The following is a 19055-nucleotide window of genomic DNA, read 5'->3' as shown; positions in this document are numbered from 1 at the left end:
CAAGAAGATATAACAATCATAAATGTTTATGCTCCCAATCAGGGAGCTCCAAAATACATGAGACAGACATTGGCAAAACTGAAGGGAGTGATAGATGTTTCAACAATAACAGTAGGAGACTTCAATACACCACTCTCCTCTATGGATAGAACAACCAGACAGAAGATCAACAGGGAAACAGAGAAGTTAAATAGCTTCAGATCAGATCAGAGAAAGTATAGAATTAGACCTAACAAACATATATAGGTCATTGCACCCCAAAGCACAAGGTTATACATTCCTCTCTACTGCTCATGGAACTTTCTCCAGGAGAGATCATATGCTGGGGCACAAAATGGGTCTTTATAAATTTAAAAAACGTTGAAATTATTCACAATACTTTCTCTGATCACAGTGGGATGAAGCTGGATCTCAAAGAATGAGAACATTCACAAATATATGAAGATTAAATAACACACTCTTAAACAACCAGTGGGTCAAAGAAGAAATTGCTGGAGAAATCAGTAGCTATCTGGAGAAGAACAAAAATGAGAATACAACTCATCAGAACTTATGGGATGCGGTAAAGGTTGTGCTGAGAGGGAAATTTATTACCCTAATTGCCTATATTAAAAAACAAGAAATAGCAAAAATCAACGACTTAACAGCACAATCTTAATTGAGGAACTTGGGAAAGAACAGCAAACTAAACCCAAAGCAAATAAGAGAAGAGAATAACAAAGATTAAAGCAGAGATAAATGAATGGGAGAACAAAGAACAACAGAAAGAATCAATAAAACCAAAAGTTGGTTCTTTGAGAAAATCAATAAAATTGATGGGCCACTAGCAAAACTGGAGAAACACAAACAAGCTACACTGACTCCGGAAGAAATAGAAGATCTCGACAAACCAATCACAAGTAAAGAGATTCAATCAGTCATCAAAAATCTTCCTACAAAGAAAAGTCCAGGGCCAGATGGCTTTACAGGTGAATTTTATCAAACATTCCAGAAAGAACTATCACCAATCCTGCTCAAACTTTTCTAAGGTAATGAGGAAAAAGGAATTCTACCTAACTCATTTTATGAAGCTAATATCATTTTAATACCAAAACCGGGTAAAGGTGCTATAAGAAAGGAAAACTGCAGGCCAATCTCCCTAATGAATATAGATGCAAAAATTCTCAATAAAATATTAGCAAATCAATTGCCATATGACCCGGCAATACCATTGCTGGTTATCTACTCAGAGGACATGAGGGCAAGGACACAAACGGACATTTGCACACCCATGTTTATAGCAGCATTATTTACATGTGCTAAGAGATGGAAACAGCCAAAATGTCCATCAACAGATGAGTGGCTAAACAAGCTGTAGTATATACATACGATGGAATATTATGCAGCTGTAAGACAGAAGAAAGTTATAAGGTATATAACAACATGGATGGACTTTAAGGACATTATACTGAGTGAGATTAGCCAGAAACAAAAGGACAAATACTATATGGTCTCACTGATATGAACTGACATTAGTGAATAAACTTGGAGAAATTCATTGGTAACAGAGACCATCAGGAGATAGAAATAGAGTAAGATATTGGGTAATTTGAGCTGAAGAAATACAGATTGTGCAACAGGACTGATTGTAAAAATTCAGAAATGGATAGCACAATACTACCTAACTGTAATAAACACTGAATGAAGCTGAATGTGAGAATGATAGAAGGAGGAGGGCACAATGAAGTCAGAAAGACGATAAAGACTGAGATGGTATAATCTAGGAATGCCTACAGTGCATAATGATAATGACTAAATGTACAAATTTTAAAATGTTTTTGCATGACAAGAACAAAGGAATGTCATTACTGCAGGTATTGAAAATAGATGGTAATTAATATTTTAAAATTTTAAGGTTATGTGTGAGACTAAAACAAAAAAAATGTTATTTGGTACAAAATTTATATTTTGATTAGTTGCAGTTCCTAATATAACTTATGTAGACAGCTTAATTGAACGCTGTAAGTACATGGAACCTTGAATAGGGCATAAGAATTTATAGGTTTGTACAAGTGATGCCCCAGTAAATCCCAGAAGGATTTCAACAGTGTGTTAAAAAAAGTATTTGCAAAGTCCTCTTTGGGGTAATGCTGAGAAAGGGGGAAAATTCAACTTCCCTGAATGGAGAATTCTTAATATTCTCACAAGGAGTGGGGACAACTAAAGCAATAGGCTGAGCCCCCAATCTTGAGGTTTGTTCATATGAAGCTTAACCCCACAAAGGATAGGCCATGCCTACTTAAAATTAGGCCTAAGACCCAAGAGAACCTCTTTTGCTGCTCAGATGTGGCCTCTTTCTCCAACCAACGCAAAAAGCAAACTCAACACCTTCCCCTGTCTACATAGGATGTGACTCCCAGGGGTGTCGACCTTCCTGGCAACATGGAACCGAAATCCTAGAATGACCTGGGACTCAACATCAAGGGATTGAGAAAACCTTCTAGACCAAAAGGGGGAAGAGAGAAATGAGACAAAATAAAGTGTCAATGACTGAGAAATTCCAGAGTTGAGAGGTTATCCTGGAGGTTATTCTTACCCATTAAATAGATATCACGTTTTTAGTTGAGGTGTAATGGAGAGACTGGAGGAAACCGCCTCAAAATGTAGAGCTGTGTTCCAGTAGCTATGTTTCTTGAAGAAGATTGTATAATGATATAGCTTTTGCAATGTGACTGTGTGATTGTGAAAACCTTGTGTCTGATGCTCCTTTTATCTACCTTATTGACAGACGAGAAAAACATATGGAATAAAAATAAATAATAAGAGGCACAAATGTTAAAATAAATTCAGTAGATTGAAATGCTATTGATCAATGAAAGGGAAGGGTAAGGGGCATGGTATGTATAAATTTTTTTCTGTTGTCTTTTTATTTCTTTTTCTGGATTGATGCAAATGTTCTAAGAAATGATCATGGTGATGAATATGCAACTATGTGATGATAATGTGAATTATTGATTATATTTGTAGAACGGAATGATCATATGTTAAGAATTTTTATGTTTGTTGTTATATCTTTTAGAAAAAATTTAAAAATTAATTAAATTAAATATTAGCAAATCGAATCCAATAGCACATTAAAAGAATTATATACCATGACCAAGTGGGTTTATACCAGGAATGCAAGGATGGTTCAACACAAGAAAATCGATTAATGTAATACAGCACATTAACAAATCGAAAGGGAAAAAAATCACATGATCATCTCCATTGATGCTGAAAAAGCATTTGAAAAAATTCAGCATCCTTTTCCGATAAGAACACTCCAAAAGATAGGAATCAAAGGCATCTACCTCAATATGATAAAGAGAATATATGAAAAACTGATAGCCAGCATCCTACTAAATGGAGAGCGATCTTCCCCCTAAGATCAGGTACAAGACACTGTTATTCAACATTGTACTAGAAGTTGTAGCTAGAGCAATCAGGCAGGACAAATAAATAAAAAGGCATCCAAATTGGAAAGGAAGAAGTAAAATTTTCGTTATTTGCAGATGATATGATACTGTACTTAGAAGATCCTGAGAAATCTACAGCAAAGTTACTTGAGCTAATAAGCAAATTGAGCAAGGTGGCGGGATATAAAATTAATGTGCAAAAATCAGTAACATTTCTATACACAAGCAATGGGCTAGCTGAGGAGTCAGTTAAGGAAAAAATTCCAGTCAAAATAGCAACTAGAAGAATCAAATGCTTAGGAGTGCACTTAACTAGGGATGTAAAGGACTTGTACACAGAAAATTACATAACATTGCTAAAGAAATCAAAGGAGATCTAAATAGGTGGAAAGACATTCCCTGCTCATGGATAGGAAGGCTAAATATAGTTAAGATGTCAATTCTCCCCAAATTGATCTGCAGATTCAATAGAGAACTAATCAAAATTCCAACAACCTACTTTGAAGATTTGGAAACGCTATCTACCAAATTCATCTGGAAGGGAAAGAGACCCCAAATAGCTAAAAGCATCCTAAAAAAGAACAAAGTGGCAAGATTAACACTCCCTGACTTTAAAACCTATTATAAAGCTGCATTGTTCAAAACATCATGGTACTGGCACAAAGATAGAAGCATTAACCAATGAATCAAGTTGAAAGTGCAGAAATAGACCACCAAATCTATGGTCAACTGATTTTTGACAATGCCCCCAAATCCTCTGAACTGAGACAAAATAGTCTTTCCAATAATTGGGCATGGAAGCACTGAATATCAATAGCCAAGAGAATGAAAGAGGACCCCTATCTTACACCCTACACAAAAATTAAACCAAAGTGGATCAAACACTAAATATAAAAACTAACACCATAAAGTTTCTTAGGAGAGAATATAGGGAAACATCTTCAGGTCTTAGAAAAAGGAGGTAGCTTCCTAAACTTTATACCCAAAGCACAAGCAACAAAAGAGAAAGTAGATAAATGGGAACTCCTCAAAATCAAATGCTTCTGCACCTCAAAAGACTTAGTCAGAAAGGTGAAGAGATAGCCAACTCAACTCAATGGGAGAAAATATTTAGAAATCATACATCAGACAAAGGTTTGATTTCCTGTGTATACAAAGAAATCATACAACTCAACAAAATAAATGAACAATCCAATTATAAAATGGGCTAAAGATATGAATAGGCATTTTTCTGAAGAGCAAATACAGATGGCTCAAAAACACATGAAGAGATGCTCATTGTCACTGGCTATAAGGGAAATGCAGATCAAGACTACAATGAGATACCACCTCACACCTCTAAGAATGGCTGCTATTAAACAGGAAACCACAAATGTTGGAGAGGATGTGGAGAAACTGGAACACTTATGCAGTATTGGTGGGAATGTGCAATGAATCAGCCACTATGAAGACCGTTTAGTGTTCCTTAGGAAACTAAATACCAAGTTGCCCTATGACCCAGCTACAGCACTACTTGATATATACCCAGAAGAGCTGAAAGCGATAACACAAACAGTCATTTTCTCACCAATGTTCATAGAAACATTGTTCACAATTGCCAAAAGATGGATACAAACCAAATGTTCATCAACAGATGAGTGGATCAACAAAATGTGGTATATACATATGATGGAATATTATGCAGTAGTAAGACAAAATGACATCCTGAAGCACATGACAAGATAGATGAGTATTGAGGACATAATAATGAGTGAAGTTAGCCAGACACGAAAGGATAGATGCTGTATGAATCCACTTTAATGACCAGTATAAAGGTATAATCAGAGGCTTGCAGTACAGAAGATAGGAAACTTAGAAATGTATAGAAGCTAGAGATGGGTGAACCATTAGCTAATAAGGTTGAACTCCAATATAAGCAAATAGGTAGGAGTGAAGGTGATTCTCTAGTGGGCCTAGAAGTAGTATTACCATATTGAAAATGAACAAGATTGAAAAGGGTTGTATAGACCTACATGTCCCACTGACTCACACAAGAAATATGAATGAATTCTCATAAGAATTACTTCAAAAAAATTCAACCTCCCCAAGTTGAATTCTTGATATTCTCACAAGCAGTGTGAATAACCAAGCCCCAATCTTGGGGTTTGTTCATATGAAACTTAAGCCCACAAAGGATAGGTCAAGCCTACTTAAAATTAGGCCTAAGAGTTACCCCCAAGAGAACCTCTTTTGTTGCTCAAATGTGGCCTCTCTCTCCAGCCAACACAACAAGCAAACTCACTACCCTCCCCCTGTCTATGTGGGACATGATTCCCAGGGGTGTGGACCTTCCTGGCAACATGGGACAGAAATCCTAGAATGAGCTGGGACTCAGCATCAAGGGATTGAGAAAATCTTCTCAATCAAAAGGGGGAAGAGTGAAATGAGACAAAATAAGTATCAATGGCTGAGAAATTCCAAACAGAGTTGAGAGGTTGTCCTGGAGGTTATTCTTACACATTAAATAGATATCATCTTGTTAGTCAAGATGTAATGGAGAGGCTGGAGGGAACTGCCTGAAAATGTAGAGCTGTGTTCCAGTGGCCATGTTTCTTGGAGATGATTGTATAGTGATGTAGCTTTCATAGTGTGACTGTGATTGTGAAAACCTTGTGTCTGATGCACCTTTTATCTGCCTTATCACCGGATGAGTAAAACATATGGAATAAAAATAAATAAGAGGGGGAACAAATGTTAAAAAAAATTTAGATTGAAATGCTGGTGATCGATGAGAAGGAAGGGTGGGGGTATGGTATGTATGAATTTTTTTCTGTTTTCTTTTTATTTCTTTTTCTGAATAGATGCAAATGTTCCAAGAAATGATCATGATGGTAAATATGCAACTATGTGATGATATTGTGAATTACTTATTTTATATATATATATAGAACGGAATGATCAAAAGTTAAGAATGTTTGTGTTTGTTTGGTGATTTTTTGGCATTTAAAAAATATTTTTTAATTAATGAAAAAAAGAATTACTTCAAAGATATGATTCTTGTAGAAAGAGTGTTTAAGTACAGGGTACAGGGGGAGAAGTGCTATTGCATGCTATGAGCTGTGTTCAAAAGGAAACCATCAGCACTACCACAGCAATAGCAGAGGTGAATAATGGGGTGAGGAACAAGAGTTACGAGGAGGTTTAGATTTCCTGTTTGGCAAGGGTGTGTTTATTGGTTTTCTGTCTCTTGGGGAAAATGAAATTATCTAAAATTGAGAATGTTGATGGACTATGGACTACAGGGTCCTCTACATGATGCCCGATGAATGTAGGTGGCAGAAGGTTGCACTGACGAAGGAGTAGGTTGGAGAACGATGGTGTGTACTTATGAACGAAGGTTGTGCTGCTACAAAAAGGAACAATGTCATGAGGCATGCAACGATGTGAATGAACATGTGGGACATTTGGTGAGACAAAATAAGCCAGAAACAAAAGAATAAGAATGGTATGGTCACCTTTAGAAAACGCTTATAAGAAAACAGGGGCCTAGATTGTAAGCTTTTAGAGCAGACACATTAAGTCCAGAGTGGTGGTTATTATTTCTAAATTTTGAGAGGCTGTTATATATATATAACCTGATATTTAGAGATAAGAATGAAGCCGGACAGGTTAGAGTAAAAATAATTCAAAACATAGGGGTAAGGAAGACTGTCTATATTTTAGAACCGCACATACTCTTTGAGACCAGTGGGAGAAAGGTTTATTTGATCTGGAACTGAAATTTTCTGTAGTGCATAATCTAATTCAACCTATCTGTATAGCTCATTTGAACAATTGAAACACAGGAAGCATGGACTAAGAAAGAGGTCCTTTAATCCTGCATAGATTACTGTAATGCCTGGGAACATCGTAGAGTATATTAAGCAGATAATCAGAAAATGTTGGCAAAGTCCCCTGAGGGAGGGGAGAAAGAATATGGAGCTATTAACCCTTACCATCAGGAAATCCTCTGATACTGTATCAAACTTTAGGGATACCCAAATCAGTAGGCCTTGTCCTTGATCATGAAGCTTACTCTTGTGAAGCTTATATAGGTAGTGGAGAAGCCTAGACTGCCTATAGGCATGCCCAAGAGTTACTTCTGGAGGACCTCTGTTGTTGCTCAGATGTGGCCTCAGTCTCTCTAAGCCCAACTCTGCAAGTGAAATCATTGTCCTCCCCTACATGGGACATAGCATCCAGTGGTGAAAGTCTCCCTGGCGACTTGGGAGATGACTCCCAGGGATGAATCCAGACCTGGCACTGTGGGATCAACAATTCCATTCTGACCAAAAGGGGGAAAAGAAGTGTAACTAATAAAGTATCAGTGGCAGAGAGAGTTCAAATAGAGTTGAGAGGTGTTGGGGACAATTAAGGTAGCATGTATAAATTCCACCCCCAGCGATGCCAGAAACATGCAACATGGCCGCCAGGGCTGAAACAAAGAACAGCCTAAGCTATAATCAGCCTTCTTTACGGAAGTAATAGTAGTTCGCGCCAAAAGTTCTAACCGTACATCTGCCCTCCACCCTAGCAACAGCAGTCACCAATCCCAAATCATCCCTTTGTCCTTATTCACCCAATCAGAGATCGTCACCTATTCCTACTAGCTACCCCCTCTCCTAGAGTATATATATACCCAGCCTTTTCAATAAACTTTTGCAGCTTGATCAGAATATTTGTCTTGCTGTCGTTCTTCGCGTCTCTTTGTCCCATTTCATTCTTCCCTCACAGGAGTTGGAGCCTCGGTTGATAGTCCCGTGGGCCAGGACAGAGTAGGCAACTCTGGAGGTTTGCAACTCTGGAGTTTGCTCTTTTATGCAAACTTCAGGTAGACCTTGCTACCCATCATAACCTGCCATCCCCCAACCAGGACCATTCCAGCCAATCCTAAGAACACCGAGGGCAATATATAAGATTCCACAAGGGTTCCAGGCACTAGAGTAACTTTCCAGAAACCTACAACCTCCAGATGGGTCCTTGGTCCAGATAAGTCCTAAAACCTAGCCTAGCCTCTCCGGAACATCAGATAGTTCCATTTCCCTACCCCATATTAGTGACAGACCCTTCCAATATCAAAAATTTAGAATTGCCATAGCCCAAACAACCCCAGAGAGAGAGATATGGAAAGATAAAAGGTGATGGTGGAATTATATATAGAAGCTAGGACTTAAGAATGAATATGAATGCTGAATCATTAAATTGGTATCTTTTAGTCTCCAGTATATTCAGAGCAGCTAGGAGTAAAAGCCTAAATTTGTGAAATTGTAACCCATGTCAAAGTCTGAAATATGTTCTACAACTAATTGTGGTATTGTGCTTTGAAATTTATAGCTTTTTTGTTTATATGTTATTGTTCACAAAAAAAAAAAAGGAAGAAAAAAAAGTCAATTGTGATGATGAAAAAGTATTTAAGCCCTCTATCCTCCTATATTCTGGAGCAGCTAGAAGGAAGAATCTGAGAGTATCATACGGCAGCCCATGACAAACTCTGGGATCTGTCCTGTAACCACTTGTTGAAGCATGCTTTGAAAACTTGCTTTTTAATTTCTTTACTTTTTATGTATGTTATACTATACAATAAAAAGTTTTTAAAAATATTGGAAAGTGTGAATCCTCCAGCTTTGTCCTTCCTTTCCAAGATGGTTGGCTGTCCAGGGTCTCTTGCCCTTCCGTGGGAATTTGATGATTACCTTTTCCATTTCTGAGAAGAATGATGTTCAAAATTTGATTGGGATTGCGTTAAATCTGTAAATTGCTTTGCATGATTATTTTGGTTATTCTGGTTCCCTTCAAATTCCATAATAACTTTAAGAATGGGTTTTGTCATTTCTGAGAAAAAAAAAATTCATTGGGTTTTAAAATTTTTTTCTTCCTCTTTTTTTCTTTTAAATTTTTGTGGGAAAAATAAAAAGAATTTTTAAAAAATTTTATTGTAACACATATACAATATAAAATGTCCCATTTTAACCACATTCAGTGCAATACAATTTTTTGCTACCACCACCTCCATCTGTTACCAAAACCTATCACCCCAAATACAAACTGTACTTATTCAGTATTAACTCCCCATTTTTATCCTTTGTACTCTTGAATCTTTTTTTCTGTCTCTATGAATTTGTATATTCTAGTTTTTTCTATAAATGAGGTTATACAGTATATGTCCCTTTTGTGTCTGGCTTATTTTGCTCAATGTGATGTCTTCAAGGTTCATCCATGTTGTAGCATGTTATCAGAATTTTATCCCATTATACAGATGGGCCACATTTTTTTTATTCATTCATTTGCTGATGGACACTTGGGTTGCTTCTACCCTTTGGCATTTGTGAATAATGCTACTGTGAATGTTGATGTGCAAGTATCTGTTTAAGTAACTGCTTTTGATTCCTTGGGGATATATACATAGAAGTGGCATTGCTGGATCATATGGTAATTCTATGTTTAACTGTTTGAGGAACTGCCAAACCGTTCATACTGACTATATAATCTGCCTCTTGGATTTGACAGGGAATGCAATGAACTTGTATATCACTTTGGATAGTACAGTTATCTTAACATGAATTCTTCAATCCATGACAAGATGTCTTTCTATTTATTTAGGTCTTTAATTCTTTCAACAGTGTTTTGTACTTTTCAGTGTTGTGCTTCTTTTGTTCAATTTATTCCTAATATTTATTCCTAAATACTTTATTCTTTCAGATGGTATGGTAAATGGAATTGTTTTCTTAATGTCATTTTCAGATCGTTCATTGCTAATGTATAGAACTACAATTAATTTCTGTATATTGATCTTGTGTCCTACAACCTTGCTGAACTGATTTATTAATTCTATTCATTTTGTTGTTGTTTTATTCCTTAGGATTTTCTATATACAAGATGATGTCATCTGTGAATAGAGATGATTTTACTTCTTCCTGTCCAATTTTGAAACCTTGTATTTCTTTTTCTTGCACAATTGCCCTCACAAGAACCTCTAGTATAATGTGGAATAGAAGTGGCAAGAATGAAAATCCTTGACTTGTTCCTGATCTTAGAGGGGAAATATCCTGTCTTTTACCATTAAATATAAAGTTAACTCTTGGCTTTTCATAGATACCCTTTATCAGATGGCCAAAGTTTCCTTCTGTTCCTAGTTTGTTCAGTGTATTTATCATGAAAAGACACTGGATTTTGTCAAATACTTTTTCTCTGTCTGTTGAGATGATCACATGGAGGTTTTTTCCCCTTCGTTGTATTAATAAGTTACATTACACTGATTGTTTTTTGGGTATTAAACCAATCATGCATTCCTGGGATAAATCTCATCTGGTCATGGTGTATAATCCTTTTTTTTATGTTGTTGGATTCCATTTTTTGGTAGATGTGAGGATTTTTGCATCTATATTCAAAAGAAATAGACATCTCTAGTTTTATTTTGTGATATTTTTGTCTGGTTTTGGTATCTGGGTTATTCTGGCTTCATAGAATGAGTTAGAAAATGTTCTCTCTTTTTGGGGGGTGTAGAGTTTAGTTGTGTAGAATTGGCATTAATTTTTCTTTAAAGATTGTTAGAATTCACAAGTGCACCCATCTGGTCCTGTCCTTTCATTGTGGGAAGTTTTTGTTTTTCTTATGTGGAATATACACCCAACATTGAAAAAGTACCCAAACCTCAGTAAACCCGATGGCCGGCTCTGTCATCACCTCCTAGATGGTAAAATCTTGATCATATACAAGCCTGAAGAACAGACTCTTACATTTTCACTGGAAGATCCTTTCCAGCAGGAAAAGTCTCATAGCTCAGAATATCATATATACATTCTATGCTTTTTATTTTGGTTGGTTCCATAACTAGATGGTCCAAATTTCAAAAGTAGCTTCTCTTGGACTTGCAAATCACAATTTATATGCCCCAAAACATAAAACAGAATCACATAAGAGTTTGGGAATGACTGCTTAGAACAGCAATTAACTGCCCATGTATACTGTTCCCCTTACTACGCAATCACAGGAATCTTAGACCAAGACCAGTTTAGCAGTACCTGAATCCATCTCTGTGGTGAAAGAAAATAACATGCTTTATGAAGTTGTATTCAAATATGTTGAATCAGAAATCAAAAGTACTGTATGCAATATAATGTTTGTATTAGTGCTTCCAAGTATTTTCTTTATCCACAAACGCTATTATCTTTATTCTTTCACAATGTAAGTGTGTTGAGTGTCATTCCATTATATTTTGGTATGGTGAATATAGCACTCTGAGGGAGGACTGGAGAATCTAGATCCCTTTTTTGAAACAAAGCCCCCCACCCTAGGTAGTCCCCTTTTCCTCTTGCAGAGAAATATTGAGATGTTGTTCACATTTGCTTTTCTCACCAAGTCTTGGTCTCATACTATCAGTGTTTAGGTATTTGCTCTTTGGTTGTTTTCTTTTTGCATTTTGAATTACAGCATTGGTGACTTCTTAGATTCCTATGGCTACCTTGCTCTTTTGTGATTAAATTTCAATTTATGATATAAGCATGAAAACTTTACTTAATTATTTCTTTCTTTCTTTTTCATTTTTTTGAAACACTGCAGGGCAGTCTAGAGCGGCCATGATACCTCCCAAGCATCCACGGCAGCCCAAAGGAGCTCTGGATGAGACCATTGCCTTTGGGGGAAAAACAGACCAAGAAGCTCCTAATATTTTCCAACCCACACCACCCCCCCTACCAAAGAAAATGATCATAAGAGCCAACACAGAGCCAATCTCCAAAGACCTCCAAAAATCCTTGGAAAGTAGTCTTTGTATAGTGGCTAATCCCACCTATGATATTGACCCCAACTGGGATGCCAGCAGTGCTGGCTCTTCTATCAGCTATGAACTTAAGGGACTGGATGTTGAGTCTTATGACTCCTTGGAGAGACCTCTGCACAAGGAGAGACCTGTCCCTTCAGCAGCAAACAGCATCTCTAGCTTAACCACTCTCAGTTTTAAGGACAGATTTTCCAACAGCATGGAATCCCTATCCAGCCGGCGTGGTCCCTCCTGCAGACAGAGCCGAGGCATCCAGAAGCCACAGAGACAAGCACTTTATCGAGGACTTGAGAATAGGGAGGAAGTGGTAGGTAAAATCCGAAGCCTTCATACAGACGCCTTGAAGAAATTGGCTATTAAGTGCGAAGACCTTTTCATGGCTGGGCAGAAAGACCAGCTCCGTTTTGGGGTGGACAGCTGGTCAGACTTCAGGCTAACCAGCGACAAGCCATGTTGTGAGGCAGGTGATGCAGTTTACTACACAGCTTCATATGCAAAAGATCCACTTAATAACTATGCAGTCAAGGTAAGAAAATGCAAATATGATTTTAAACTCAGCCAACACATTGTGATGAGTCCAGTCTTCCTTCCTCCTTTCTTTTCTCCATTCCTCCATTCAGCAAAAAATTATTGAGTATCTACTTTACTCGAGATACTCTAATAAGCAAGGGGCTTAATTATTATCGAGAAGAGAAAACAGACTTGAAAAGAGACAGAATTACAGTACAATATACTAAGTACTAAAGTAGATGTAAACACAGATTCCAGGAGAACTTGGAAGGACCTTACCCAGACACTAATAGTCAGAGAAGAGTTCTTAAAGTAGGCAATTCTTGAGCTGCAACTCTTTTCAGAGACTAACTATAAAATAATATAGTTACATTATTTATAATATATAGTTATATTATTTATAATTATAAAATAATATCTGCATTTATGTGCCTTCCACTTCAGGTTTCTGTCTTTATTCTTTACCAAGTAAGAGACCCTCATTCACCCCTGTTCTATAACTCCTCTTCTTCCTGTAGAAATATTTTTATAGAGGAAAATAAGTAAGTTTGTTGATGTGCTAAGAACTTTACTTTTATAATTTAATCTCCAAATAAACTTTATGAGGTTAAGATCTTTGTCTCTGTTTGACCAATGAGGAAAATGAAGCTCAGAGAGGTGAAATGAGTTATTTACGGTCACACAGCTCACTAAGTAAAATCAGGATTTAAATGCAGATCTCTCTAACTTGCGAACCTTCAATTTGTTCATTGTGTTACTTATAATTTCTTTCCTGTATATTACCCATTCCAGACAACCTACTATTTCAAAAGGGCTAGAACTCTTAACAGCAAGAATTCTTTCCCAAATTCATTCACTATAACAATAATCCATAGACTTCCTTGGTGTAGTAAGTAAAGCATGAACTTTAAGCCCAAAAGGTCTGGGTTTAAATCCTGCCTCTGTCATTTAGAAGCTCTGTCATGGGTTGCTTCTCTCTGGTCTCAATGTAATAGGAGATAATAATGGTACCTATCTCATGACCTTGTTTGGTTAAAAGATAACAAAGTACCAGACAGTGCCCCTGATAAATGTTCATTTCTTTCACTACCCCTTAGCTTCTTAGTCACCCCTCAGTGACTGTAACAGAGTAGCAATCTTTGAGCCTCAATTTTTTCCTCTTTTAGATGTTTATGGTGATAATCCATCTACTTTAAAAGATTGAGGTAGAATCAAGTGAGATAATACATATAAAATAGTTTTGGAAAACACAAAGCACTATGTAGACTTAAGGTAAGGGTTCTTCAGTCCCATAGTCCCTTTTTACCAATTTTGTTCACTGGCTTAAAACTGATTAACATATCTAAAAGACTTTTACATGTTAATTTGGCTTAGAAAAGCCAGATGGTATCTTAGTGAATTAATGGATGTTAGAAGATTGGCTTTACCTCTCTGTCAAGACAAGCTGTATGTTTGGGCCAGACCTTCAGCTAGTTGCCCTGTGCAATTGCAGTACCTACACCTCTTGGCTCTCTGGTGGCACTGGCAGTGTGAGTGACTCCGTGCTCCAACCCATACTTTTTAAATTAAACTGAGGGGTAAACTTCAGAGAGGGGATACAGATTCAGAGTTAATACATAACTATTGAGACTAAAAAGGTATTTTGAGATTTATATAGCATTCAAGAGCTATTGTATCCATTGGGATTATGATACCTCATCTATCTTGGGCCTTTATTGCTTCAAGATCAACAATGCAGGATTAGTACCTATTTCAGAAAGGGGCATTGAACTATCATTCTTTCAAAACAATTGAGAAGTAGGGCTTGACTAACTTTACTTATTGTTGCCTTGCGATCTTGTCTCTTTCCCAAATCAATGGTCTGGTATTGATTTCTTTGCTTGTAATGATGCAAAAGCTATCTCCTAAGAACAGGTGGCAAGTGGATATATACTGGGAGTTGTTGGCAGGATTGGGAAGGAATATTTTACACTAAATACTGAATATTAACATCTCTTTGAAGATCCTCTGGGCTTTTCCAGAAATACCCAATTGATTGTACAACCTTAGAGAAATAGTTAAACTACATGGACACTGTGAATCCTATCTTGGCAGAGATCAGCAAGAGACCAACCATTGGCCAACACAAACAACTCTTTTTGCTGTCTTATTAAAATATCCCTTTCCATACTAATGAAGTTTAGAGTAGACTAACAGATGTGACTATCTCTGTAGAGACTAAAAGGTCTTTAAAATGTTGCAAAAAGAAATCAGTGATAAAATTTAACAGTTTGAAAGCCAAACAGTACTATTTAAATACCAAATCCACTGACTGCAGTGACAGAGTGCTAAGATCTTTACTTTGGGCATTGAGTTGTCTTTGTTATAAAAAATATAGTTTCACCTCAGGACTTTTATTTGACTGGGATTTTCCTATTTCACATTTGTTATTTTTTTTATTCAACATTAATAGTTTTATTGTTTCCACTGGTATTAAACTAAAAGGTATCACATTACAGAATAAAAAGCAATAGATCTGGAGTCAGCTGACCTTGGTCCAAATTGTAAATCGATTGCCATGTACACTTATGGTATGCTTTCATATCAATGGATACCAATCGTGCTTTCCACCTTGTTATACTGTAATAATGCATATGTATTTATGTAGTGAAGCTGCTTTATAAAGTATATATAGAAGTATAATAAAGGAAAGCATCATCATTATTAATAATAATGGAAAATTATTGCTTGGCATGCTATAGATCACTCTTATTCTTCATAAATATTAGGCAGTAGCATGAGTATATTTGATAGGTCCTGCCCTTAGATAGTTTTCCTCAAAACTTCAAATTTCTTTAAAATTATAAGAGAAAGCTACAATATTCTAACAACCTCAAGAATTTAACTACTGCCAAAAACTAGAGATAACCTAAGTGCCTGATACTAAGGAAACAATTTAATAAATTTTGTTACATGAGCCCAATGGAATGTTTGCAACTGTTAAAAATGGTAATTATGAAAACTATAAAATCATGGAAACGTTTTTTGTAAAATGTCACATGAAAATAACAGAATGCCAAATGCTATGATCATAACTTTTTAAAAATATGACCTAAAAATGGTAATATGCAAACACTTGTGGTATTAGAGTGGTGGTCTGCTAGGTGATTTTGTTTTTATTTAAAAATGATGCCATAATTCCTTTCAATTAAAATAATTAAAGAATCAGGTGTTGGGTCATTTGACACTGCGTTTCTTAAAGGCAGGTGTCCTGAGTGATTCATCTCTTTAGCTATGGAACTATCTTCTGGCTCATATTATAAATAGCCATGCTACCTGGCCTTTTCATATATTCTCTCTTCTGTCTGAACAGTTACTTTGCCTGGGAGACAGTTTGATACAAAGAATTTCTGCATTGTGATTTGTAGATGACCTATTTCAAAATCACTTGAGGGGTTCTTATTAAAAATGTAGACTCCTTGACTCCATGTTAGACCTGCAGAATCAGAATCTGGGAGTGATGCCTGGGAAACTGCATTTGTAGCAAACTCCTCCAGGTGCTTCTGAACTAATTTGAGGACTATTGACTTAGTGGTCAAGAATGTAGGCTTTTACTTCAACTTTTGTGTGAGACCAAAGGAAGAGATGTTTATTTGGTACAAAATTTGTATTTTCAGTAGCACAATATCTAACTTAACTTGTATAGTCAGCTTACTTGAATACCACAATTACATGGAACCTTAAATAGGGAATGAGATCTTGTTGGTTTGTACAGGTTAGTGTGATGCCCTGATACATCCCAGAGTAATCTGGGCAGAAAATAAAAAAGTATTTGCAAATTCCCCTTTAGGGACTGGGGTTAAAGGTAAAAACATTAAACTTCCCCACCTGGAGAAGAACTGATATTCTCTCAAGCATTGGGGTCTGCCAATTTAATAGGCCAAGCCCTTGATCTAGGGGCTTGTCCTTATGAAACTTGCTCCTGCAAAGAGAAGCTAAACCTACTTATGATTATGCCTAAGAGTCAACTCCAGAACACCTCTTTTGTTGCTCAGATGTGATCTCTCTCTCTCTCTAAGCCATTTCAGCATGTGAACCCATTGCGCTCTCCCCTTTGTGGGACATGACTCCCAAGGGTGTAAATTTTCCTGGCAACATGGGACATGACTCCCAGGGATGAGCCTGACCCTGGCATCATGGGAGTGAGAAAGTCTTCTTGATCAAAAGGAGGAAAAGAAATAAAACAAAATAAAGTTTCAGTGGCTGGGAGATTTCAAATAGAGTCGAGAGGTCATTCTGGAGGTTATTCTAATATAGTATATAGATACCCCTTTTCAGTTTTTGGTGTATTGAAGTAACTAGAAGGAAATATCTGAAACTGTTGAACTGTAATCTGTAGCCTTGATTCTTTTTTTAGTTATTTATTTTTATTGATATATATTGCATATTCACATATATATAATGTATGTAATCATCCAAAGTGTACAATTAGTAGTTCACAATATCATCATGTAACTGTGCATTTATCATCACAATAGATTTTTTTCTTTTTTGTAAAAAAAAAAAAACATACATATTTTAAAAACCCAATAAATTTCAAAGCACATTGTAACAGTTAGTTGTAGAACAGATTTCAGAGTTTGGTATGGGTTACAATTCCACAACTTCAGGCTTTTACTTCTAGCTGCTTTACAATACTAGAGACTAAAAGAAATGTCAATATAATGATTCAGCAGTCATACTCATTTGTTAAACCCTATCTTCTCTGTATAACTCCACCATCACCATTGATCTTTCTCCTACCCTTTAGGGGTTATTTGGGCTGTGCCCATTCTAACTTTCTCATGTTGGAAGGGGCTGTCGATAATATGGGATAGAGGGATGGAACTAGTTGCTGTTGTTGAGAGTCCTGCATTTCAGGACTTACCTGGTCCAGGGACCCATCTGGAGGTTGTAGGTTTTTGGAAAGTTACCCTAGCACATGGAACCTTTATAAAATCTTATATAATGCGCTAGGTGTTCTTTAGGATTGCCAGGAATGGTTTAGTTGGGGGTTGGCAAGCTATGATAGGTAGCAATGTATAACTGAACAGTAACCTTGATTCTTGAAGATAATTGTATGACTGTAACTTTTAAGGTGTGACTGTGTGGTTGTGAAAACCTTGTGACTGACCCTCCCTTCATCCAGCATATGGACAAATGAGTAAGAAAATAAAATTAAAAAATAAATAATATGAGGGTTTGGGGGATAATGGGATGCTTTGGGTATTTTTACTTTTATTTTATGTTTTTGGAGTAATGAAAATGTTCAAAAATCTATTGTGATGATGAATGCACAGCTCTGATAATACTGTGAACCATTGATTGTATACCTTGGATAATTATATGGTATGTGAATATACAATATATCAATAACGTATTATAAAAAAAGAATTTAGGCTTTTAAATCAGGAGAAATCTGGGTTCGAATTTGTGCAGTAGCAACTTACTAGCTGTTTTACCTTGGCCCAGTTACTTCCCTTTTCTAAGCCCAGAGTCTTTATCTGTAAAATGGAGACAATATTTCATTCTTCTTAAAGGTGTTGTGAAAAATCATTTGAAATAGATAATATGTACATGATATATATTGTACTCAAATTATCATTTGTCCCTCTGTGTTCAGTAAGTGGTACTATTATTCCTATATTCTCTTCTCATGTACCTAGAAAGCTCCTATATAGCCACAAAGAATCCTTCTCTGTGAACTTTCTTTCTTGGTTTTCTGAGATGGCTCCTCCCTGTGTATCCATACTTACCTAGTATATTTCTCTATTATCCCATTTATTGTGCTACAGTTGTACAATTACAATAACATACCTCCCTTCCTCACTACCACACTTGAGCTTCTCCGTGGCAGGACCTTATATCCTCAGCATCTTATACAGTATTGTGTACACATTGGGCATTCAATAAATATTGCTTGACCTTTCAACAAACATTACTGTATAAAACATAGTGATATCTGTGAGGGTTAACAGAACTATGTATAAATAAGTCAAAGGGCTTGACGTCAAAGAGCTTATATTCAGTGGGAAAGACATTCAAAAGGCATGAATAACTTTAAGACAGATTATGATGCAGGTTCAAAGTGATATGCAGAAATGTAGAGATAAATGAGGATTGATGAATGAAAAAAGTCATTGTTAGCACTTATCTTAGGGCAATAAGAAAGAGTCTCTTGTGTCTACTTTTACAATGAGCTTTATCTATTCTTTGTGGCTATGGAGTTAGACTATGGAGAGATTTGGGACCGAATTTAGAGGCATTAATTGATAAGGCTGAGGTTAGACTTTGTT

At 36.4% G+C, this 19055-nt stretch overlaps 1 protein-coding gene across 19 annotated transcripts in view; it reads left to right on the top strand.

Moving 5' to 3' along the window:
• PEAK1 (pseudopodium enriched atypical kinase 1) overlaps positions 1-19055 on the top strand; it is a 363497-nt gene that overhangs the window by 328430 nt on the left and 16012 nt on the right. For all 19 annotated transcript variants that reach the window (XM_077123673.1, XM_077123672.1, XM_077123660.1 and 16 more), the window contains one exon: positions 12012-12757. In XM_077123673.1, coding sequence (XP_076979788.1) covers positions 12012-12757 — 746 coding nt within the window. The remainder of the gene's footprint in view (positions 1-12011; positions 12758-19055) is intronic.

The sequence above is a fragment of the Tamandua tetradactyla genome, chromosome 12 (genome assembly GCF_023851605.1).
Source record: "Tamandua tetradactyla isolate mTamTet1 chromosome 12, mTamTet1.pri, whole genome shotgun sequence".
Lineage (NCBI taxonomy): Eukaryota > Metazoa > Chordata > Mammalia > Pilosa > Myrmecophagidae > Tamandua > Tamandua tetradactyla.
This window is presented reverse-complemented; position numbering and strand designations above follow the sequence as displayed.